The sequence below is a fragment of the Piliocolobus tephrosceles genome, chromosome 7, assembly GCF_002776525.5.
Source record: "Piliocolobus tephrosceles isolate RC106 chromosome 7, ASM277652v3, whole genome shotgun sequence".
Classification (NCBI taxonomy): domain Eukaryota; kingdom Metazoa; phylum Chordata; class Mammalia; order Primates; family Cercopithecidae; genus Piliocolobus; species Piliocolobus tephrosceles.
In genome coordinates, this window is record NC_045440.1 from 107,822,156 (window position 1) to 107,848,769 (window position 26,614).

A 26,614-nucleotide genomic window follows, 5' to 3' on the forward strand; every position below is an offset into this window, starting at 1 on the left:
TAAGCTCTGCAGTGGTTAACAGTCTAGATACTGCAGTCAAGCAGGCCTGCTCTGAATCCCAGCTCTGTCCTTTCCAGATGTGTGAACTGGGGCAAATGATTTAACCTCTCTGAACCCCTGTTGTTTTCTTCTTAAAATGGTTACCTGCATTGCTAATGGCATGTACACCTAGAGCTCTGGTGGAGGGTGAAAGTGACACAGCAGCCATTTTGCACACATGATACCTGCTGACTCATCTTGTGGTGTGAGAATGTGGTCAGGTTTGCAATGCTCCACTTTCCCCCTGGATCCTCCTGCACCTGCTCCGACTCCTGGGCCAGGTGTGTGACTTTGGCCCCATGACCAAAGGCAGCCACCCACACCACATACCCAGGGCAAAGGCAACAAGAACAGGCTTAGGTCTCCATCTTTCCCTGTGGGGCTCCAGCTCATGGTCGGGGTTCGACCTGGTCCTTGCTCTTCCCACTTCACCTCCATCTTCCCTTCCTGACCACTGGTCTGCAGGCTCCAGCATCAGACATGAAGGCAGCAGCCTTGCAAAGAGTCCAGCCCCTATGAGTGTGGAAGGTCAAGTCATACATATGCATGTGTATGTGTATATCTATACACGTATATATGCACACGTATGCATATGTATAATCTCACACACACAGACATCCAAGTGGATCTACTTTTCTGATTGAACCCTGACTAATATATCCTGGCTGGGTTACTCCCGGAATAGTTTCCTGATTATTTTGCTTCCAACAGCATTCACCCTTGACATTTTCACTTTCTTTTCTTACATTTACTAATAGCACTTCAGTGGTTGGAAGCCATGGCCAAGGCCATCTATTATGAATATGATGCTAATAAGGAAAAGTATTCAATTGGAGCTTCCATTTACTGCATGCTATTAAACACTATGTGAGAAGTTTTTCATATATTATTTTATTCAATCCTCATTATTTTAACCCTATGGAAGCAGAGTTTTCTCATACTTATAAATGAAGCAATAGAGGCTCAGAGAAGCCAAGTAACTCACCTCAGAGCATAATATGAGTGTATATGGCTCAAATACTATGTGCTTAACCACTGTATAGTGTCTCTCACTATAAGCGATCCATCCAGAACACAAGTCTAGAGCCAAATGCACATTTATATAAAATTTTAACCCCTCTTCTTCCAGAAATACTAAAGCACTTTAAAAGGAAAACGTTAACAGGACGTAGGATAATCAGGGATAAAAACAGAGCAGGAAAACATTAGAAAAAAAAGATGGTGCCACATACCTGTGGGTAGTGGAATTTAGATCTACATAAGAGATTATACCCATTAGCATAAACTTCTATACAATACCTTTCCCCAAAAATAGGCAACCAAAAAATGAATCCATTGAAGGCATGTTGTCATGTTTTCTTTTAGGCCGTGCATACAATTTATTCTCACAGGTAACAGAAAAACAATAAATGAGGCATGAGAAGCGAAGAAAAGGTTTGCCATATTTTAGGAATTGGAAACACTGCTGTATTAAAAACAAAACTACCACTTGGTCTTTTATCATTGTTGAAAATCATTCTTGGGTCATTAAACTCTTCTTGTCTCTGGTTTCTCTCTTAAATGAGGGAGAATAGTATACTAATTAGGCTTAAAATGTTACCATACAGAAAGTTAGGTTCTAAGAAATGGGTTTCCTATGTCCAGAATCCTAAGACCACTATTCCATAGCTCTAGCCCACGAACTATACACAACCCTATTCACTTCTGGCTTAAGACAGAAAAAAAAAAAAGTACTCTTGATGGAAGAATGTAGAAAATCCCTACCATTCAATGGGTTTATCATAACTCATTCATTTTACATGCATTTATTAATCACCTACTCCATGCCAGCCATGGTTCTAGGTGCTGGGGATACAGCAGTGAACAAAGATAAAAATCTCTGCCCCTATGGAGCTCACGCCTAGTCATGCTATTTCTGCATTTGGAAGTATCTCTTTGTTATAAACACGATTCTGACATACCTTAGTGAACAAAGTCAATGTTTCAATAATAGTAACACGCTTGTAGTACTTTACAGTTTATACAAAACACTTTCATGTAACTATAGCATTTATTTCTCAAAAGAGCCTTAGGGATTTTGCAAGAAATGTGACAGACCATTTAAATAAAGACACAAATATTATGTTACCAAAAGAAACATGAACAAAGGACATGAATAGATATTTCTTCATAAGAAAAAAACCTCAATGACTAGTAAACATGAAAAAGTGTTCAATTTCCTTAGTGCTCAAATGTATGTCATTCATAGCTGAAAGATAACAATTTTTACTTGCAAAACTAGCAAGTAAAACTAGCAAGTACTTGCAAAAATAAAAGGAAAAGCAAGAGATTGTGCTGTATCAAAAGATTGTACCCTTTGAAACAGTAATTTTCTTTTAGTAATCCATTCAACAGAAAAATAAGGAATTTGGTTTTAAGTTTTCAAATAGCAAAAAATTTTAAAGCTTTAAGTTACCCATTACTATGAAATCTAAATTAAGGACCTAACATTTAAAAAAATTATATAGAGGCCACTAGTCCATGCTATCAGACAGACAATCAAAGGATTCTAAATATATTTGGATCCTCCAAACATGTTTTTTTGTTTTTATGAGATGGAGTTTCACTCTTGTTGCCCAGGCTGGAGTGCAATGGCATGATCTTGGCTCACTGCAACCTTTGCCTCCCAGGTTGAAATGATTCTCCTGCCTCAGCCTCCCAGGTAGCTGGGATTACAGGTGCCCACCACCACTCTCAGCTAATTTTTGTATTTTTAGTAGAGACGGGGTTTCTCCATGTTGGCCAGGCTAATTTCAAACTCCTGACCTCATGATCCTGAAGTGCTGGGATTACAGGCATGGGCCACTGCGCCCAGTCAAACATGTTTAATGGCACTGTGTAATTAAATGTCTAAGGGGCATTCTACTAAAATTGTGGTTACCACTGTGCCTCACCAACATGCCAATCACAAACTAAATGTGCAGGGCCGGGCACAGTGGCTCACGCCTATAATCCCAGCACTTCAGGAGGCTGAGGTGGGTGGATCACTTGAGGTCAGGAGTTCAAGACCAGCCTGGCCAACATAGTGAAACCCCGTCTCTACTAAAAATATGAAAATTAGCTGGGCATGGTGGTGCACACCTGTAATTCCAGCTACTCAGGAGGCTGAGGCAGGAGAATTGCTTGAACTAGGGAGGCAGAGGTTGCAGTGAGCCAAAATCACGCCACTGTACTCCAGCCTGGGTGACAGAGAAATAAATAAATTAACTAATTAAAATAAAAAAATATTTTAAAAATACAAACTAAATATGCAGGAGAGGAAATGTATAAACAGGGATGAAACTGTGATTGACCAAACAAACTGAAATTTGGGATAATTGTTGAATTTTTCTAAGCTTTTTTTCCTAGAATCCCACATTATAAAAGTCATTTACTTTGGTATCTCCCTAGTGATAACTCTCTTGGTAACTCTCTAGTGCTTTATCACTTTATACATGATCATGATATTAATGCTTTTTAAAGTTCTACTATATGCCAGGCACCATATTAAAGGTATTAACTCTTTTCAAAATGCCCCAAAAGTTGCTACAATTATTATCATATCTACATTTTGCTGGGGAGGAAAGAGCCTTGAAGAGGGCAGTAACTTGCCCAAGGTCCTGCAGCCTGTGCTGGCACAGTTCAGATTTAAACATAGTTGCCTAGTTTGGCTCTAAATGCCATGTCCCTTAACTGTTGGGCCTAATCTTTTACCTTATATTATAGTGATTTGGGTTATTTAGGGTGTTTCTTATCTGTCTAATTAGATCCTAAGTTCCCTTAGGGTAATATTTTTTTCACTCAACTTTGAGTACAATGTATTGCATCCAGCTGGCACTCGATAAATGCTTGGTTCATACATGACCAAGGCTGCAGTTACTTTGAAGTCACTTCTGACTCCTCTCTTCCCATTTCCAATTTTTCACGAACCTAAATTAATTCCTTTTTATCCCCATTTTCCAGGCCTTGATTTTCTTTGCTCTCATCTTGACTTATTCCCTCAGGCCAGACTCCTACAATAGCCTCCTGACCATTCTCCCTGACTCCAATCCATCCTACGCACTCATCACCCTAAAATATGATTTAGTCAGATTTCCCCAGCCGACGGGTCTAGACACAAGACTAAAACCCTCAGACCCTAGGGTGATCAGGTATGGGTAGAGCTTCTAGACCAACACCTTCAATCAAAAGCCACTTCCTAGAGTGACAGTCACAGCCAAGGCTTAGACCGAGAGCGTTTCCAAGGACATGGGAGTTTCAGTGCTCAAACTGGGAAAGTCCCAGGCAAATCAGGGTGAGTTGGTTATGCTACATTCTCCTCCCCATCTCCAAAGTCCCTTCTCTTTACAGCCATGTGCTCTACAAATAACACCATTTTCTACTGGTGCCAGGCAAATTGGGAAGCACAGATTTGGATCAACTCAAACCTTCACTCAAAGACATTCAATAGCTCATGCTCTCTCACATAAAATCTGCTATACTTCACCTAACATTCAAAGCCCTTGGTAGTCTGACCAGGACAAATCTCATCTTCAACTCCTTCCCATCCTGACTCCTCTGCTCATTCTCCAGTTTTTATTACCCCACAACTGTATCTTTCCCATTTTCCTCTTTGTCCCTGACTCCACCATCTGGATGACTTTACTCTCCCCATCCACCTATCCAGAGCCACCTTCAAGGATATGGTTAGTGCAAAGCCCCTTCCCAAGCTCAAACCAGTCATCTGTGAAGTCTTCTCCTTTGTCAAGGAGACCAGCACATGAGACCTCCTCCATCTCTGGTACTGATGTGTTGATCTGATATTTTTCTCTTCCAAAACTTAGTTATCCTTCACTATGTTTATAACTTTGTCTCACCAAAATGCAGCCTCTCTGATGAGAGGTATTACACCTTATATTTATGTCTCCCACAGTACTCATAATTTATCACACATTTCTTACATACAATGAACATGCAATCAATATGTGTTTTCAGATAACTGATTAACATTGTCCTCATCCCCCTCACCTCCACCATGTGAGGAATTCAGCAATCCTTCTACACAGATAAAGGCTCCGTTTGTTTTTCTTGTGGGTAAATTGCCTTCTCATTATTCTGCCTCCAGAAACTTAGCTCTCTTAAATAAACGCCTGGTAGGAGGACAGAACTGAGAGGAAAGTATGAACATTTCCCTTCCCGAGTGAGAAGAAAAGGGCACAATCATAGCGCAGGATGATAGTGGGGGGATTCACAGGAAGAAAACATAACAAAAACATGAAGAAACCACCTTTAAGAAATTTTGGAGAGGGAAAGATCATTGCAAATATACAAAATGATAGAGAAAACGTAGGGAGAAAAGGACTTCGCAGGAAAGGAAAAGATAAAACAAAGCTATTTATTAGAAGACAGCCAGAGAAACGTGCTGAGAGCCCAGCACAAATGCTCAGATCTACCCTGTGAGGGGCAGCCCCTGTGACCCCCTCCAGGAGGCACCTCCTCCATGCAGACAGCAGGCCTTGAGAGCACATCTGGGAAGCCCTTCTTGCTCAGACAGATCGCGGCCCCAGTTACCGGACTAAAGGCAGGCATAGTGAACCAATGGAAAATTTCCTTCAGGCAACATAACCTCAGCATAAAAAAAAACAATATCGATCTATTTGCTTCCCAGCCAAAGAGAAATCAAGTTAGACAAAGGAAATTAGGCAATAAGTTTAATGTGACTCCAGCTGCAGCTGTGAAATAAACCTGATGTACTCTGACTCTCCTTCCCATGTGCTCTCTGGTTGGCACAGGTCACTTTTTTTGGGAGGGCACCAAGGAAGTGTTCTGCAGGTACATGAAATCTTTTAAACTTAGAAGTCAACCGCCTGCTGGTGTTCAAAGAAGCCCCACTGCCAGAAGGACAGGCTTGGAACCGATGTCCAGGAGTGTTGGCAGATTTGCAGGGACGCAGGCCATGCTCCTGCCAAGTGCACACTTGTAACCAAGGACAGAACGCACAATCTGTTGCCCTGGAGCACAGAAAGCAAGCACTGACCTCAGATTCACAGATCTTAGCTTCTATGTGATGAGCTCAGGAAATCAAGGGCCAATGCGAATGTTTGTGAAAACTTGATGTGCATGTGTCTTGGGTGGGTGCCAATATTATATATTTCAAGCACTGTGTGTGCAGTTAGAATGATGAAATAGGTGCAAACTCAAGTCACCAAATAGGTGAATATTCGGCTGTGTTGTCTCAGGGGACTGGAAGGAGTCCGGAGTCTTGATGTCTCCACTTCCTCCCCCACTGACATTCCAGCTCCAGGCCCACCCCTTCCAGGGTTGCAGGGCCTACCAGCTTTGTTTCTGTGACTCTGGTGTGGTGGATCTGGCCAGAGATTTCTCTGATTGGTGGGCTTACTCTGGCAGTGAGAGCTAGTACCTGGACCATCAGAATCACAATTCAAAAGACAACTGGAGCAAAAAGCAAAAGCCACCACTTCTCTGCTGGCCATGCCCTTTCCACCCTGGTAATGAATGGGATTATGCCTAATCGCTTTGTCTCCACCACCTACTATGTCTCTGGCACGTGGCAAGGCCCAAGATACAGTTTGTAATGACTGAATAAATGAATGTGGAACAAGATAAAAGCATAATAGAGAGAAATGGGAATTTCTGCATTTAGTTGCAAAGACCCATACATTTATATGTTTCTATTGGAGAAAATGTGACAGTATTTCATGTAAAACAAATCAGGGGACAGATGAACACCCCAGAGAAACTCTCACACATATATACAAGACATACAGTGTCTGAAATAGTGAAAAATTGCAAACAACCTGAGTGTCCACCAGCAAAAGAATATATCATCAATTATGGTATATTCATAAAGCAGAATAGCATAAAGCAGTGAAAATGAATAAAACAAACCTACAACATCTCAACATGGAAAGTCTAACAATTATAATATTAATAAAGTTGAACAATACATACAGTACAATTCATATGAAGCTAAGAATACACAAAATTATATATAATATGTATATTATATATTATGTAAATATATAGTCATGCCTTAGAAATGCATCTATATATAGCAAATAGAAAGAAATGCATGGAAATGATAAACACCAAATTAGGTAGTTGTTGAGACGAGGAAGGAGGCAGGCCTGGGAAGGTTAATACACAAGTGTTGGCTATAGTACTCTTTGTACCTTTTGTTTATATTAAAATTGCACTTTTAAAAAAAATTATGGACATTGTAAATTACTATCTACTCAAAGAGACTTAAAAGTGTAACACAGAAAGCAACCATTTACTATAATCCTAGTCATTTTAACATAAACATCAGAGAAGACCCAATGTTTTTAAGTGACTCACTGAATAAATGTGGTAAGATATTAAAACCTCATGCAGTTGCTCACAATTACTGTTTTGGATGTACAAGGTGCATTCAAGGAAAATGTTACTTTAAAAAATGCAAAGTTCTGCATTTAGTTATCAAACTAATCAGCCTCAGATACTCCTGCTCTGATGGTATTACAGGTAGGAACATGTCTAGTTCTGGGACTCACATGTTTGCAGGACATGGACAGGTGTGTGCCAAGAGAAGGGAGGGTACAGGAGTGGTCAGGTCATTGGGATTTTGCTACTCATGGGCCTAAGGATCTGGTGAAGAACCTGGGAATGCATATCTCATGATGGGAAGGCTTACTGGGAGCCAATAACTTCTTCAAACATTTGAATGAACAAATGAAAGGACTATCATATGAGAATGTAGGTACATTCTGGATAATTCCAAAGGCCAAACATGTGAAGGGCTAAGAGGAGATAATTTTTAATGCAACCAAAAGAAGAATGTCCTCATAATTACAGGCATCCCAGAAAGAAATGGACCATTTGGTTAGGTAGTAAGTTCCCTGAAACCAGCAGTAATCAAGCAAACCTACAACATCTGCATTATAGAGATACTATAGAGAACTCCATTTGGGAGTGCTAATTGGACTTTCTGAGTTCCAAAGTCTTATCTAATTCTATGACTCTAAACCAGTGTTTCTCAAACTTGAGTGTGTATCAGAAGTCCCTGGAGGGCTTGTGAAAACCTAGATTGCTGGACCCAACTCCTGGAGTTTTTGAGGCAGCAGCTCTGAGGTAGGGTCTGAGAGTTGGCATTTCTAAAAAATTCCCAGATGATGTTGATGTTGCTAGTCCAGAAACCATGCTTTGAGAAGGTCTGCTCTTTAAAAAAAAAAAAAATAGTAAATCAGCCTAAGATTTTGGTGTTTCGGTCAGGCCATTAAAATGCAGGCCCTTCCTTGAATTACTCACTGCCTCCAAATAGACTTCCACTGTAGTCTTCTAGAGGGAGGGGACCATTTTTATAGATGATTTCTTCTAAGGCCTTTGTAGGAAGACAAGGCTCTTTGCTGTACAATAAGAATATAAGGACCCTGGGATTCTTTTCAGATACTGATATTAAATTGCTTTTGAACCATTTTTACTCTGTCCTCTGTTTCCTCCATAACTAATGGCCATAATTTTAAAATAACTGGCCAGAATTAGAGATGAGTCTGAGTCCAAAACACAGAGTTGTTTGACCCACAGAAGGATCTGACCTGGTGTAAACCATATGCACGGACAGGTCTGGTGACACAACTAGCCACTATCTCTGGAATGCATCTTTGTCAAGCACTGCTTTGGGAAAGAAGACAGAAGTGCTGAGAATTCTCTTCTTTTTAATTCAAAGGGGGAAAAATGTAAAACATGGTTCTTGAACCAGTTCCATGGGCAGATAAAGTTCAGACAAAAATGTTAAATCACACATTTGTCCATTAGTATCTGGTTTCTTCACTCAACAAATGGCTATTGAGCTTCTATATATACCTGGAACTGTGCTGAAACCTAGGAATACAGTTGTAAATAATACAAGCAAATGTCAAAGATATAAAAACATAGAATCTATGTCAGGTAGGAAGAAAAATACAGCAGGTGCTTAGTTAGGAAAACCTATGTCTTTCACACAGCCTCGCTTGGTGCTTATTTTTTGCCCAATGCTAATGCTGAAAATAAACTGCTTACTCTGGCCAAGCCAAATGATCAATGATAGAATGGGTTACTGTGATTCATTTCTAAGCTGCTTTTCTTTTATAATTTGGGGGGAAATGCAGCTATTAGTAGTAAAGTCCCCAGAAATCATTTCTAGTTCACTTGAAAGGTTCAGTTGCATAAAAATATGTTTAAATAAACGACTCGGAACAAAGAGTGGTTAAAATTGTATGCATACGTAACCAGCAAAGCTAGCTTTTTTCATGCATAGCCCAAACTTTTTTTTTTTTTTTTTAAAGCAAATGTCTTCTGAAGGCCACAAAATGAATCTTAGGAGGTTTGTTTGAACAGTTTTACTGCTAATAATTTTTAAAAGGTGTCAGTTCTGGAGGCTCAGGCTATCTTAACCAAAACAATCCATCTAAGCTTCTTAATTTTAGTCATTCTGAAATTTAGTGGTGAAAATTAAAGGTGTGCAAGAAACCTGGGAGACGGAGTTTTTATATGAAATATAATTGTAATATCTTTTGGTCCTGTCTGAATTAAGTCATTATACAAAGATTTCTGACTCACAGCTATAGCTAATAAGAGCTCCCACTCATTCCACAAACTGACCACCTACTACTATTATCTATTACCACTAACCGACCACCTACTACATGCCAAGTGCTACTGAACACTGACTATGTACCAAGCATCTTATGACACTACCTTAAAGCTCACAACAAAGCTAGGAAATAAATAGCATCATCATGCCCATTTTACAAATAACAAAATTGAAATTCAGAAAAATTAAATGACATACCCAAGGTCATACCCAGCTCATAAGTGGCAGACTAGGAATTTAACACCAAAGCCTTTCTCTTCACTCTACGGTACCACTCCCCCCATAGCCCAGATGGCAGGTTTGATTTTGTGTGGATTAGCAAAAGACATTTGTTCCTCAAGGTGCTTTGCTATCATATGCTAGAAAACTGGCATAGTTACTACCTGTATCTATATCTAGCTATCTATCTATCCACATATATCCGTGGTAACGATGATGTGAAGAGTGCTCCTGTAACTGTGCAAAAGCACAATCTGAACCACCTTAGGCAGCAGCCCTGACACCATGTTGCAGCCCTGACGTTGTGTTATAAGACATCACAGTGACAAATCATGGCATAAATCATATTCATTTCCACTTATGCACCCAGGACAAGACCCACACAATGCGCACTGGGATGCTTGTGGGTGTGGTGAGTGGCAGGCGCATTAGTGACAGACACTCTCAGAAACAGGCGTGAAAAGCAGCATCTTCAGGCCGATCAACTGTTATGAGCAGGAACCCAGGCTGCTGTGCTGATGTGCATGTGAGTGTGTGTGTGCGCACGCTTTCTTTGAGGAAGAGGAGGAGGATTATAATGCACAAATGAGTCAGAGGATACACAATATGCAACTTCAAGGGAAAATGCCTCATAGCTTCTGTGAGACAGTCACTGGTGATGTAGCTATCCTAATAAGTCATAACCATCACTCTTTGCCAAAGGGTACCTGATTCCTCCTTTCTTCTCCCTCCCCACGCCCTACAATCCCTACCACCCAAGGATGACAGTCATTCTTCCCCCGCTTTATTTCACACAAAAGGCCCCCTCTAGAATCCAGAAGGGCACCATCATAAGCTGCAAGCCATTACTCTTCACTGAATATAAAGTTAAATTCATTTATCTCCATCTTCAATGAGAAAGGGAAGGAAATTAAGCAGGAAAGATGGCACAATGCCTTCAAGAATGGTGTATTCAAGGTCAAAACCTGCCATAATTGAGTTAAAAAATAATAAATGAAAACATGTCTGCTCTGCAGAATACGGTCCAGCTAGAAGTCTTCATTAAATGTTCCAGTACACACAACGTGTTAGCTGTGTGTTTGTGTGCTTGAGATTCTGTGAGATACCCTGTAGCTCATAAATACTGAAAAGGGACAGTTACCATAGTAACTAAGTGCTATTTAATGAATACCAAAGAACTGAAGCTCCGAGGATAGTTTTAAATTGCCAGAACATGAGTTACTGCTGCAGCTATGGGCTTGCAAGTAACTGACATGCCACTCTCTCTAATAAGATTTTTAACAAGTTGGCCAATTTGGCTGATCTCTGTCTTGACTACATGACACCACAAGATTCTGTTTTAACATCACATGAAAAGCATGTTCCTGATTTCTTCCCCTGACTCCAAGTACCAAGATCTTCTACAGAAATGGGTCAAACATTCAGAAACTGAAAACGTCCTTAAATTTGAAGATTTGACCCAAGTAGTGAAGCAGTAGGACACATACTTCCATCATAAGCAATACACACCAGCTCAATGAGCCGTCAAGCTGAATACAGCAGGCTCTTTTATTTCCGAAAAAGGTGAATGCTCCCTTTACACTAAATGCAGTTTGTTCTTTATTGTGCAATGACACAGAAGAGCTATTGCAGTTGATTTTTGCAGGAACTTTTTACAGGCTAGTGACGTCTTAGGTAATCTTTCATCAGGATGTCCAAACCTTCCCTACTACGCCCACTCCCAATTCTCTCTCGCCATCCATCACCATATGTCAAATTCCTCACCTTGGAATCATCTCGCTTTTTACAGATTTAAAAGGAAAAAATAAGCATGGCTGCCCTGCTTTTCTTCCCACTGGTCTCCCCTGGTAACTTTAACGTAGTCCATTTTTAAGGCTACAGATTGTGTGGCAAGCACACTTACGTCTACATGCCATTAATAAGTAACAAGAATTTTAAAAACGAAAACATCTGTGTACCATGAAGCCAAAAATCATTAGCAAATGCATCCGTTCTCCAGGGGCTGGCTTGTTCTTGCATAACCAGCAGCTCGAATGGCCTGGTTGGAGGCAGCCGAGCTCAGTGTGGGCTGTGGGCGCCCCCTTCAGCATCTAGGGTACAATGCATGTTGCTTTCCTGTTAGATACTAACGAGTCGGCTGGGCAATTATTTTTGCTAAAACCGTTTAAGGAAATTTTGTAGGAAAATTTGGGCCAATATCTAATGGTGTGGTGAGACAAAAAGCCTGCACATTACCAGCCTGCATTTAATGTTAAAATCAGGCAGGTAAAATTTAAAAGGGGGGCCTTTATTACAAGAAGAAAAAAAAAAAACCCTATAGATATATTCATTTATTCATTTGATTAAATAACACTTCTCTACAAGGTGAACTCTATTTAAAATTGCCTCTGTCTGTGATAAACACAGCTGAAAGTGGAGACAGCCACAACCTCTTCACCTTCTCATTTCCTTCTATAGCCTGAACCTGTTCTCTCTGTGGTGCAATCCCCAGCCTTAACTGCTTCCTCCTAGAACCCCCTATCAATGCCTTGGTTTATCTGACCTCCATGTTTAGTCGTGAGTCACAGAGCCACGTTATCTACTCACCTCTCTTGTACGATTTCGTGTCGATGACTGCTTTAACTCCACAAGGATCTTTCTTCTTTGAATTTCTAAGGCATCTTGTTTCTGCCTCTCATGTGATATTCTTAACCCATCCCTTCTTAGGCTGAGAATATTTGACTTTACATCTCCTCTCCTCTCCTAGACTGTCAGCTTCTTAAAGGCAGGGCGTGGCTGTTGTATAAGCTTGACCCTCAGCCTGCAGCTTGCCGAGGTGCTCCTGTGCAGAGTGAATTTGTGAATGAAGGAGCACACAAAGGTAACTCTTTTGACTTCATTTCTTCTAAGAGCTCTGCTTAACAAGCTCATTGCTCCCAATCTAAAAAATGAAGGGGCACTTAAAGAAAATAAGACCAGTGAAACAGTTCTTCCTCCTCTCCTTGGTAAATCTTGTCTACTTAAATTCATCTTTATCCATTCATTCTTCCAACACAGTCATGTATTGATCACATGCAGTAAGTAAAAAGCATGAAATGGGAAGATGCTATTCTTACTTTTCCTCTCACCATAGCCGGTGCTGAATAAAATCTTTCTAACTTTCCTTTATGCTATTTCTTAGTCCCGCCAATGTTCCAGGCAGTGTGGAAGACTGCATCCTTCTCATTCACCTGTTCAACATTTATTGTGCTTCTTCTCTATGCTGAACCGAGCTAGGCCTACGTCATATAGGATCAATTAAAAACAAAAATTGAGAGCATAACTCCTCACTCCTTAAGTATGGACTGTACATGGTGACTCCCTTCCAGAAAATACAACATGGAAAGGGGTAGGGAAAACAGCTGTATGGTGGAGAAACCTGGAAAATACCACCTCAGCCAGTTCATCCAGGTAAACACCAGTAGTGGTAAGTCGTGCTCACAGTATGTCTTTTGATACAATGTGATGACAATGGTTCTTTACTTCTGTGATCTTCCTCCCCCAAACCCACAACCAGAGGCTTATAATGAGAAAAACATCAGGAAAATCACAACAGAGGCCATTCTACAAAATACCTGATCGATATTCCTCAAAACTGTCAAGGTCATCAAAAACAAAGTAAGAGAAATTGTCACAAGTCAGGGGAGCCTAAGGACACATGACCACTAAATGCAATATTGGATCCCGGAAGGGGAAAAAGGCAAAAACTAAGGAAATATGATAAAGTATGGATTCTAGTTAATAATAACATATCAGTATTGGTTCATTAATTGTGACAAGTGTACCATACTAATGTAAGATAATAATAGTGGCAACCAGCTATGGGGTACAGAGGAACTGTCTTGTACTATCTTTGCAACTTTTCTGTAAATCTAAAATATTCTAAAATAAAACATTTATTTTAAAAAATGGAACTAGACCTCAAGAATATTAATGAGAAAGAAAAAGAAGACAGATTGTGGTACAGGATTGTAAGTGGGTTTGCGGGATTCAGTAGAACTCAGGCTGCAAGGTGAGAAGAGGCAGACGGTGACGACGGTAGGGGTAGTGTCTAAGGACAGTGGAAAGCTATGGATGATTCATGGACAGTTAGAAAAGTCTAAAAATATTATTGCACTTCAGAAAGGTCCTAGTTGAGGTCATCAGCATAAATTTTGGTCGGGAACAGTCAGCCCAGATGAGCAACTTTCTCATAACAACCAGGCCAAGAATAGAGAAAGCTGGTGCTATGATCGACCCAGATAAGGGCTCAGCATACAGTTTCTGCAACAATCTCTCTCCCTTAACGTGAATGACAACAAACGTGTTTTCTCCTTGAATTCTTCCAGATTCATTATTCTATGAAGCCTCCTCTTCAACAGCCCCCTTCTCTCCTTTTCCCCACATTCTGCAATTGAAAAAAATGAATAATGATAGTGCAAAACTATTCTGATGATGGTTTAGAGGAAAATGTTAAAGGATTAAAGAAGCAAGATATAGAATAAGTCAAATATGTCAAAGAAATCCAAAGGAGGCTCAATCAATTCAATATACCCTGAGATTTTTCCGCTTTTCAAAAAAACAATAAAACAAGAAAAGAAAAACAAAAAGGTCACCAGCTTTTTAAAAGGATCTGGAGTCAGAGAAATAGAACCCCATGGTTCATCTGCCTTCCGATCACCACAGGCGAAGTAGCTGAGAACACCTAAAAATGAAAATGTCCTGCAAAGAATGAAACTAGTCAAACTAGAGAAATAGAAAATAACCGTAATAATACATATCTTGTCTTTGTGTAACACGTTCTTAGTTGACAAAGCATTTTCACATGTATCTCATGTGATTCTAACCGAAACTTTATGAGGTAGGCATAACAATTCTCAGTGATCCCATTTTACACATGAGAGAGTGGATTTTCAGAGACTTTAAATGGCCTTTGATGGGTCTGGGATCAGAACCTACACATTAGGCTCTGGGGCTATGCTGGTTTTCCTTATGTCTGGCACCGAGGTGTACACAATCAGCACACACAGATAAAGAAGCTTCATGCTAGTAAGATAATGCAGAATATGTATCTTCCTCCCAAAAGACACATCTACAAAAACGTTAATATTTAATTTTCTGTTATCATTATTGTGATAAATATATTTGATCATTAATGTGATAAATAATGTCCTTCATAAAGTGAAGGATGGAAATCATACAAAATATGTGAAAGAACTTACAAGAGAAAGCGATGGAAAGAAATGTAAAAACATAGAAGCTTTTTAGTTTGACCTTAAGTTAGTTATTTTTAGACTAGAAATGAGGGAAATTAAGCAGGTAATATATATAGATCTTTAAAAAAAATCTACACATCTGGATCATTATGTGCTATTCTGAAACAACTGAATAGGAAAAGAAGGGTAAGACAATGTTACAGAAATCAGTAGCAAAACTTGTGAGAAAGCGGTCTAAATTTATATAGTCTAAAAACATGACTCAAAGAGACATAATCACAGCCTATAAATATCCTCCAAGCAGCAATATGTGGTAAATAAAGTGAATTATTCACAACCTTGGGTTCAGGTCATCTCTCTTTGTCCAATTGTCTAGGGAAGACAGTGCTCTACCCCTGAGCTGGTGTCATCCCTAGAAATTAAAACGGCAGACAAGGGCTCGCCAGGCTGGGCCCTGTTGGAGATACTCAGGTGGAGGATTCAAAAGAAGAAGCACATCGAATGGCCTCCCGAGATTCTCCATGTTATTAAGAATTAGACTGGAGAGTCTCACCACACAATAAAGTGTTTTCATTTTTTCCCTCACCTTTGATAAAGAATGACAGAGAATGAAATCAAATCCAAAAATGCTTTTAGTTATTGGCCCACCTGATTGGAAGACAAAATGGAGTATGAAAAATCAAGAACATTATAAAGTGCTCTGCTTTGCTATCAGCAGACAGCATGGTACTGAATCTCGTGAAAAATCATCCAAGTTTATGAAGTCAAAGTCACTAGGTCAGGGTTCTCATAGCAAACCTGTCACTTACGCTGTTGCACAGCTCCAGTTTTCTCATTGTCATAAGGTAATCAGTAGTTGTCTCTCCTGGTAAAATCACATTTAAGACACCAAAACATTTAAAAAACCCACTGAGAGCTGTGACGTACATATTATTACTGATGATTAACATTAGTATGATGTTCCCTGATGTTATGCTTCAAAAACATCATTTTTCACAAATATTTCTTTCACAGATAGTTTTCTCCCTTTTGAAAATTTCTAGGTTTTCAGATTAAAGCTCACGATCTCCTTAAGCCACAAGTTATTTCAAAAGGTCTGCCTGATCCCAGCCCTTGAAGCAGCCTAAATGGTTTGAATTACAGCCAAGATGGCCCTGGGCAGGCCCCTGCTGGGTGTACAGCAGCCCTCTGTAGAGTGATATTTTAAATATCAGGAGTTCTCTAAACACAGCATGCTCATTTCAGCCACAGAGCAATCAAAATCCAAGCAATTTTTTTTCCATTGCCTTTCCAAGCACAATTTTTCTAGCCTTGTAGAGAAGCTGCCTGCATTTGGTTTTGCTTGTCTTCATTTTGCATGTAATTATTTTGTATGCAACCAGATATTTAGTCCTTAAATGGGCAATAGTTCCTTATTAACATAAGAAAGACCTTGAACCGTGTCTTGTTGTTATCTTAAGATATTTATGTAAATACGATGTGTATACCACCGTTTAGGGCACTGCATGGATCTTAACCAGCGATGAGGTGATGTGCTGAAGTGTTTAACTGAAGGCTGCTTGCTTGCTGTAACTACGGCCTGCCAGCCATGTGAACTGGTCCCTGAGTGGGAAGAGTGGGTGCCCAGAGAGTGTCAAGTGGAAAAAAAACAAGGATTTTCTGTAGGAATATCTGTGGCTTCTTTTTAGGCTTAGAGTGATGGTACCTTAGTGCTTCAAATGATCATCGTGTTCCCAAAGGTAACCCAGGAGCACTTCAATTGAAGCTGGGCCTTTGTGACAATATTAGCCCAAGAAACTGTAGACATTTTTTCTTACTACAATAAAAACCCTAATAGACTTTGAATAAATGCCTGTACAAGGAGGCAGAAGTCCATGCAAGCGCACATACATACAGACTATTAAAGCATTTAATGGGATTTTCTCCACTACAACTGCAATGTTTATGAAAAACACAAATCAGGCTGCAGGTGTTGCCTATGCTAACGTCCTATAAGGAGACAATAACAGAGCTCCAGCCCCTGACTGTTTTCCTGAGTTGGTGGAATTTGCCAGACCTGCAATATTAACATAGAATTATGGAAATTGGAAACAAAAAGCTGGAATCTACTAGGAATGACAGGCTGAAGATGAACTCAACTGGAAAATTTGGCTAACTGAAAGTGACATCCTTTGTGCTGGAATTTTTCTATCTGAAAGCTTTAAAAAGGCTGTAATTATTTTGAGTTTTCAATTCAACCCTTTTCAAACTAAGCCTTTTATTTCCTTCGTCACTCTGTACCTTTCTTCTATGTGAACTCGGGCATTTGCCAGGCACTGAAGTGGTAAATTCATATTGGTTTTATATACAGATCCATTGTCAGAGAATGCAACACAATTTCTGCATCCTCTATGCCAAGAAAAACAAAGGAATATTTGCACATCAAAACCTTTATCTTGTGTACAGCCTCAAAATACCTGAGCACAGCTAAAGAAGTCATCTAAGGAGAAATGGCTGATTAATGCCAAAGCATTATTTCTTTGCAAGTTAGTACATTTTCTCCACGATGAAGAAAAGGAATACAAGAACTTAGACTTACCTTGTGGCTTTTGGGTCCCAAATAACAATGTCAGCATCTGATCCTACAGCTATTCTTCCTTTTCTTGGATAGAGGTTAAAGATTTTGGCTGCATTTGTGCTGGTAACTGCCACAAATCTGTTTTCATCCATTTTACCACTGTGCTGTAAAGCAATTCAAAGAATCATTCTAATGATCAAATACTAAAAAGTATCCTATCAATAAAATGACAAGACATGCATCTCTTAAACAAACAGAACTGCACCTAATTTCTTATATTGTGGAGCATCTGAGGATGCTGATAAGTATTAAACAGTCATAATGCTAATGATGGAGATGATGGGGTAACATATGGAAGCCTGAAGATGACTTTTCAAAAACCCCACTAATTAGCATCCATACTAATTCTTCCCATTCATCCTAGAATCACAAAAATTGGTATAGGTGACAGCTAGATTTTGGTAATGGTATTTTGGATTCTCATTTAAAGTTTGACAATACCACATTTATGATCTGGCTTATTTATTACAGACCTAAGATTTATGAGATAATCATGCAGACATTAGATAGAATATTGTAGAGTGAGAATAGGTGACAATTTTTTTTTTTTTTTTTTTGAGATGGAATTTCACTGTCATTGCCCAGGCTGGAGTGCAATGGTGCAATCTTGGCTAACTGCAACCTCCATCTCCCAGGTTCAAGTGATTCTCCTGCCTCAGCCTCCCAAGTAGCTGGGATTACAGGCATGTGCCACCACACCTGGCTAATTTTTTGTATTTAGTAGAGATGGGTTCCAGCATGTTGGCCAGGCTGGTCTCCAACTCCTGACCACAGGTGATCCACCCTCCTTGGCCTCCCAAAGTGTTGGGATTACAGGCATGAGCCACCGCACCTGGCTGACAACATTTTTAAATCAGTTGGCAATGCTTTTATTATTTTTTAAAGAATATTATAGAGTGAGGATAGGGGCCAACACTTCTGAATCAGGTGACAATCCTTTTTTTTTACTTTTTGTTTTGAGACATGGTCTCACTCTGTTGCGCAGGCTGGAATGCAGTGGCGTGATCATGGCTCACTGCAGCTTTAACCTCCCTTGGCTTAGGTGATCCTCCCCTTTCTGCCTCCCAAGCATTAGGTTGGTGCAAAAGTAATCGCAGTTTTGCCATCACTTTTAATGGCAAAAACTACAATTACTTTTGCACCAACCTAATAGCTGGGACTACATGGTATGGTATGCCTCACCATGCCTGGTTAATTTTTTGTAGAGATGGAGTTTCACCATGTTGCCCAGGCTGATCTGGAACTGTAATCTTAACACTTCAGGAGGCCAAGGCAATCCACCTGCCTTAGCCTCCCCAAAGTGTTAGGATTACAGGCATAAGCCACCACACCCAGATGCAATCCTTTTGAAAAGATAAAAAAATCAACTCAAGAGGTTCAATTTTATGCAATTGAAGTTTTGCATGAACCAACAATTATGGATAGTCTATTGCAAGAGATTTTAATATGGACAGAATTCAGAGGGATGTGGCTCCTCTAAAATAAAATTTAAAAGTGTTAGGGGTTTATCCCTATTTACATGGTAAGAGGGTACTTAAGGTTTATTTAATTACCAAAGAGTGCTTGCCTTAAAAATCACTAAGGGCCGGGCGCGGTGGCTCAAGCCTGTAATCCCAGCACTTTGGGAGGCTGAGATGGGCGGATCACAAAGTCAGGAGATCGAGACCATCCTGGCTAACACGGTGAAACCCTCAAAAAAAAAAAAAAAAAATCACTAAGAACCATGCCCTGAAAGTAATATTTCCATAAGTAAACCATATTAATGTTTCATAAAATGACATGGTTTTCTATATGTTGTGAAGAACTATTCAGTCACTGTAAAGCCATTTATATACCAGGGAACTATATGGATGATGAAAATCTGCTATGATAAAGATATTCATTGTAATAACAGAAGTTCAAGTGGAAGGTTGAACTGTTATCAAGAAAATCTGAGTGAAGAGAAGTCATCAGGGATGGTTAGAGTTGGGGGTGGAGGAAGAGGGGGTGAGGAAAATCATCAGCAGAAGATGGGGCTATAGAGACGTTTTGAAGATCTAATTGTAAGTTAATGATTCAACTATCATCCAATAAGTACTGGAGACAAGTAAAGGGTTTTTAAGAGAACAATAGCACAAACAGAACTTTATTTTTGATTGAGAACTCCCATTCGAAACCTATCCTCCCTCTATAACACTGTAAAAGTAATAATAAAAGCATTGTCAGCTGTTCTCAGTACAGAACAAGAGTTCTTGTACTGGAGTAAAGAATACATTGTAGCAAGTGAGACCCTAGAGATGGGGACCAGCTGTGAGATTACTGCAAAGGTCCAAACAAAATATGAGCCTCCAACTAGAATGGCAGCAATGAAGAAAGAAATAAGGAGGCACTTTGGAAATAAAATTGACAAGACTTGGTGAATAATTCATTAGAGTTACAAGTAGGTGGTATGTGTAGGGTAAAGGCAATTGAAGAGGATTCTGAAGTGTGAGATGTAACTAATGTGTCATTTGAGGGAGGCATCCTAGGAGATGGGTGAGAAGGGCATGACACTAGGGACCAGAAGTCTAACCAAGCAAGTGCCCTCTGCTGGTCTTCCCAGCTCCACATGTCAACTGGCTGGACAAGTTAACACACAGACATTTAGTCATGTGATTCTTCTCCATCCTTAGGGAGAAATTTTCTAGTCATGAGCATTTACATTTTGTTTCCAGACTTTAAATTATTACTTTTGTGACTTCATACAGCAATTAAAAAAATATGATATCCAAGGGTTCTTTAAGAAGTGACATCAGGCTGGGCATGGTGGCTCACGCCTGTCAATCCCAACACTTTGGGAGGCCGAGGCAGGTGGATCACTTGAGGTCAGGAATTTGAAACCAGCCTGGCCAACACGGTGAAACCCCCTCTCTATTAAAAATACAAAAATTTGCCGGTCATGGTGGCACACGTCTGTAATCCCAGCTACTTGGGAGGCTGAGGCAGGAGAATCACTTGAACCTGGGAGTCGGAGGTTACAGTGAGCTTAGAACACACCACTGCACTCCAGCCTGGCAACAGAGTGAGACTCCGTCAAAAAAAAAAAAAAAAAAAAAACTGACATCAACAAAGATTTCATGACAAGGAAGTATAAGCATAATGAATACCTTTCGTGTATTTGTGTGTGTGTGTGTGTATGATGGAGTCTCGCTCTGTTGCCCCAGGTTGAAGCACAATGGTGCCATCTTGACTCAGCGCAACCTCTGCCTCACGAATTCAAGTGATTCTCCTGTCTCAGCCTCCTGAGTAGCTGGGATTACAGGCACGTGCCACCACGCCCGGCTAACTTTTGTATTTTTAGTAGAGACAGGGTTTCACCGTGTTAGCCAGGTTGGTCTTGAACTCCTGACCTCAAGTGATCCACCAGCCTTGGCCTCCCAAAGTGTTGGGATTACAGGCGTGAGCCACCGCACTCAGCCCCTTCTTGTATTTTTTATCATTTCAAGTATTTGTGCCAATGACACATGAGGCATTGGAATTCAAGAGCATGAGAAATCAAGCAGAAGGGCTATGCCTTTTCAGAGAATTCAAGAATAACCCTCTTTGTATGCAATCTTAATTCATCCCCTAATGTCTCTGCAAAATGGTGCGATGCATCCTCTAAACTAAAATAAACTATGCAGAGAAGATTATTTCTTTGCTGATGCTATACTGAGGGATGGAATGGTGGCGGAGGTGATAGTACTGCATTCCTCGTATCCTCCCTAGTAAAAACAATCAAAAAGTTTGTCTATGAAAATTTGTGCCACTCTGGTCCTCAAATGGGCAGGATCCTGGCTGAAGAACTAGGCAAAGCAAGGCTGGAACTTTTGAACCCACCACGCCTTTTTCCCATATTACTGACATCCGATCTTCAACACCATTCACCCCATTGGGGATCTTGGTAAAATCATCCTTCCCAAGAGCTTTCTGGCAGGTGTTGAAAGTGCAGTTATCAGTCCCTGTTGTGGTTAGATCATCACTGTAAAAGAAAAAAACACGAGAGTGATGGGGTGAGTATACAGAACACGTTAGGAGGAAACTGCCATAACCTTTCCTAATCTCCTGGCTCCCTTCTCAGTTGAAGTCAGAAAAATGCAATGGAGAATGAGCAGTTTTTTCAAGAACATATTTCATCCATCTCCTGTCTCTATTCTAGGAAGCACCTTCAGAGGACGCACTGATAGGAAGCATGGTGCAAGACGGGTTAGGAAACCTGGCTTCTAAGCTCAGCTCTGTCACTTACTAGCTCTGTGATATGAGCTTGTCTGAGACTCTATTTCTCATCTAGAAATGAATAGTTATATGTACTTGATGAAGATAACTTCAGAATCACCAGCAAATATGTAAGAGAAAACTCCTTAAGAGCAGAATACTCCACAAAGACATCACCATGGTGATCCTCATGAATGGAGGGCAGGTCCTCCGGGGCAGTCCCGAACCACACGGCCCACTGGAATGAACAGAGGGTGAGATTGGCTGAGGATGCTGATATTACCAGGGACAGGAATCCTGCTTTGACTCGTGAGTAATCTTGCGGATGTTGAATCATGAAGGAGGAAGGAAGCTGTAAAGAACGGGTAAGTGAACTCTTGTAAGGTCTGTCATGAAAAACTCTTAGCTTGAGACTGAGTATCTGTGAATGAGGAGTGTTGGGATGTCCATGAATGGTAGAATTTTCTTTTTTCTTTTCTTTCTTTTTCTTTTTTCCTTTTTTTTGAGACAGTCTTGCTGTGTCACCCAGGTTGGAGTGCAGTGGCACTATCTCTGCTCACTGCAACCTCTGCCTTCTAGGTTCAAGTGATTCTCATGCCTCAGCCTTCCAAGTAACTGGGATTACAGTCATGAGCCACCATGCCTGGCCAATTTTTGTATTTTTAGTAGAGACCGGGATTTGCCATGTTCACCAGGCTGATCTCAAACTCCTGGCCTCATGTGATCCACCCACCTCAGCCTCCCAAAGTGCTGGGATTACAGGCATGAGCCACTGCATGTGGCCCAAGAATGGTAGAATTTTCAAGAAAAATGATCATATCTTCCCAGAAAGTAACAGGGTTACCTACACAACAACTTAGTTCGCAGATTATATCAGCATAGAAAAACATTCAACAATATTCTGATAAAAAGTAAAGCGTAACGAAGAGCCCTGGGTTTGGGCAACAAGAGATGAAAAAAGTCAGAAAAGAGTAAAGCTTCAGTGAAAATGATCTGATTTCTGTGAGTCTAGGAAGGGCTTTAGCAACATATCATGGCATAACTAAGTCGATGTTTTTTGCTCTGCAGGTGAGGGTACCCAGGGCCTGTCAGGTCAAGTAGAAGAGAATACTGGGAGGTTAAGGGAGGGTCCAGACGGGAGGATGAGCTCCCCTCCACCCAAACCTTCTTTTGGCAATACACTTCCCAGTCGTCTGCAAAATGATTACTTAGCCAGTAGATTCATAAGGAAGTCGGGTGTTGAGGGGTCTGGTCGCAAAGGTGGACCCATGACATGGTGGGCGGCATGGTGCCATTCTTTATTCCAGTAGTGTGTGCCATCTGTGCCAAGACTGGCCGCTATGGGTTCGCCATAGACCACCTTCCCTGAAAGATTAAAAGAAGCATTCATCACTTTAATTTATTCTTAAGAGGGCCATATGACAAACACATAAATACTAATCTTTTCTGCCCTAGCAGAGGGTAATATCTACAGTTTAGCAGAATCCCAAACTATAATTTACTTTTGTGGACAGAATTTAAAAATCCATGATGAACATAAATATGAATGAGAAACAAACCTCTGTAAGTGTAAGCTATTCATATTTTAGATCCATTTTTACAGCCATATAACTTAGCAAAAGCTGGCCGGTACAAGAGCCATTCTAATGAAACCTTCTCCAAAACCCTACCAGATAAATGCTGTTGTTATCTCCATTAAAGGATGAGAATAAAGCTATGGAGTAATAACTTCTCCACTCCATACATACACTCCACTTACATACACTCCATGTGGTGTGGAGAAGGTAGAATTTGAACCCAGGCATATTGACTCCAGTGGTCCTTTCATGCTTTATTACCCTGATGACAGATAATTATTAGTTAGGTCATATGGAATTCAACCACAGCGTATTTCTGCTGCAAATCAATTGATAATCTTTTCATGCCCTTGAAAAAAAGAACTCCTCAAAAAACTTGTATTAAGTGAAAGAACACTCAGATAATAAAGTCTTAGCCAGAAATGCATATTTTAAAAATCATGCAAATGAGGTCATCAAAGAAAGCATGCAATATTAGAAAAGTTATTAGTGCATAGTGAATTTGAATTTAAAATCAACCAGAATCCTATCTCTGATTAGCATTTGTCAGAATAATAGGTCTGCTGGCATCAACCTGATCATATTCAGGCAATCATTAAGGAGAGTGCACAGTAGAGAGATGCTGGCATACCAAATTAGTTCACTCTGGTTCATCAGATGCTGAGTTAGTTAAAATCCTGATATATGACTTAAATTAACAGATTTCCTCAGAGAGTACTGACAGTAGATAGCCACCAGTTGCCTGAGTCATATCCAATTGGAACACAGCACCCTATTATTTCATAGATCCTTCTCCAAACTAGCCATCTTCCACTAGCTAGGTTAGGAATTTGGAAAACCATGAAAGCAAGGCTTACTAAAGCCTAAGAACTTCAATTCTTAAGTAACCAATTATCAATAAAAGTTATCCCCCAGGGACTTAGCCATGGCTAAGTTACTTTGCTTCTGTGATGTACCCTACTAGATGAATCCCGTCCCCATTTGGATTTTTACTGCCCTATCCCCAGAAAAGGAGAAACACCATTAGCAATTCTTTCTAAATATAGAATAAGCAGCAATCGTTTTCAGTGAATGAAGAGGTAATGTACTATCTACAGGAGAACTGGGAAGATGGACACAATATTTTATTTGCAAATATGAAGAGACCTTCCTATTCCAAGGGAACGTCTTACAGATGCTTGGACAAGGAAAACTCAGAGACTTGATCTGCAATCACTTTACAAGTTGCTGACTGAGGATTTTCCATGGTGCTTTATCATCGAGGAAAGATCCTTATCACATGTTCTATTCAATCACTTGGCCCATCAAGGTGATATGGGAATATGGTTCCAAAAGTCCTACGATTTTAACAGCACTCAGGAAAAATTAAAAGTGTCAGCATCTACCAGGAGTCTGCCAGGACTGTTTTGAAACCAGATGACAGGTAATTTCCTTGGAAGGGCTTAGCTCCTTTAAAATGTGACAGGCCACTTTAGTATATACAGCAAGCTCTTCGTTACCTGGGCTATTTTCTACTTTTTCCCCATTTAGTATCTGTTAATATCCAAAATAAAATTTAAAAAGTGAAAATTCCTAACTGCATATTCTCTCTATTTTCTATTTCATTATTCCTATGGCATTTTCAAAGGACTAAAAGGGGGAAGGAAAACAGGAGGCCTGGATAATCCATAAATTGGATAATCAAACTGGATAATTCAGCATAATTAGGGGTTCTGTTAGATTTGGGCTAAAAATAAAATAACAATAAAAATAGCTAACGCATGCATACCGTTCTATAGTTTGCAAGGCTCCCAAATACAATCTCATTTGACCTTCATAGTTGCCTTCATGCTGGTTGGACAGATGAAGAAATTGATGCTCAATGAGATTAATGTGCCCAGCACACACTGGCACTAAGTGGTACAGCCAGAATTAGAGTCATAGTATTATAATATCATATCATATGCACTATGTTACTAGGAAAAGTGCCATTTTTTATTTCTTGGGAAAGAGCATGTATTTCTAAATATTTAAGTCAACCACAGGCTATTTATGGATGTGGCTGAGCATTTTTCCAATTTCACTTACTGGTTTCATTTACTACACTTAGTTGGTTGGCAGTGAAGAGTGCTCTATCTGTCTTGAGGCTGGTACTATCCTGATTACATTCACAACTGGAGGGTTTCAATAACTCTTAGGAGATAGAAACACCTTCCTCATTAATCTCCTCCCACTGTCTTAGCAAGCTTCACATTAGGTTGTATCTTGTCTACCCATAGATGTTCTCTCCTTAGTTCTCCATTTTTTGGCTCAAACCCAAACAAAGAAAAGCCTCTGCCCTTTATGATGCAACCTCCCACATAAAGGAGTTTCACCATTTGAGAAATATTCAAGATTTCCCAGTAATGAGCAGGTCAAACCAATCCAAACTCTCCACTGACCAGATGACCCATTTATTAGATGACGGTGTTAGAGCAGACGTTAACACCTTGTCTGGATCTGCAAGCAACGCTTCATATTGAGTCCTGAGATCTGCTAGAGAAGGTTGAAAGATGCAGAGAAAAAGCATAGGCATCCAGGAGCAAAAGCCCTGGCCACTAAATAGGAAGCCAAACATATTTATAGAAATCAGTCTTCCTAGCCAAAAGGATAGAGCCAAACTTTCCTGGACTTTATTTTGATTCCAAACATTACATTTACAAAGGAAGAAAAGAATTGAGAAGGAAAATATGTAGAAGCAGCTTGGTAGAATGGATCATACAGATTTAGGTTCAAATCCTGCTTTTGCTACTTTTTAGCTAGTGACATTGTACGAGGTAAGTCGTTGCTCTTAGTCTGTTTTTCTCATCTGTGAAATGGGATCACAATGTCCCTCTAGTGTGGCAATTTTGTGAAGGTCAAATAAATTAATGTTTATGAAAGTACCCAGAATCTTCCGGGGACCCTGGAGACATTCCATGTTATGGGCTGAATTGTGTCCTCTGCGCAAATCCACATGTTGAAGTCCTAACCCCTGGTACCTCAGAATGTAACTTTATTTGGAAAAAGGATCTTTATGGAGGTAGTAAATTTAAAGTGAGGTCATTGGGGTGGGCCCTAATTCAATAAGACTGTGGTTCTTTTTGTTTTT

At 40.1% G+C, this 26,614-nt stretch overlaps 1 protein-coding gene across 1 annotated transcript in view; it reads right to left on the bottom strand.

The window, feature by feature from the left end:
- Nucleotides 1–26,614, bottom strand: part of DPYS (dihydropyrimidinase) — an 87,037-nt gene that overhangs the window by 26,344 nt on the left and 34,079 nt on the right. The window contains exons 5-7 of the mRNA XM_023223351.1: nucleotides 23,137–23,293; nucleotides 21,554–21,695; nucleotides 17,678–17,820 (exon numbers count right to left, since the gene is read on the bottom strand). Of these exons, the coding sequence (XP_023079119.1) occupies nucleotides 17,678–17,820; nucleotides 21,554–21,695; nucleotides 23,137–23,293 (442 nt within the window). The remainder of the gene's footprint in view (nucleotides 1–17,677; nucleotides 17,821–21,553; nucleotides 21,696–23,136; nucleotides 23,294–26,614) is intronic.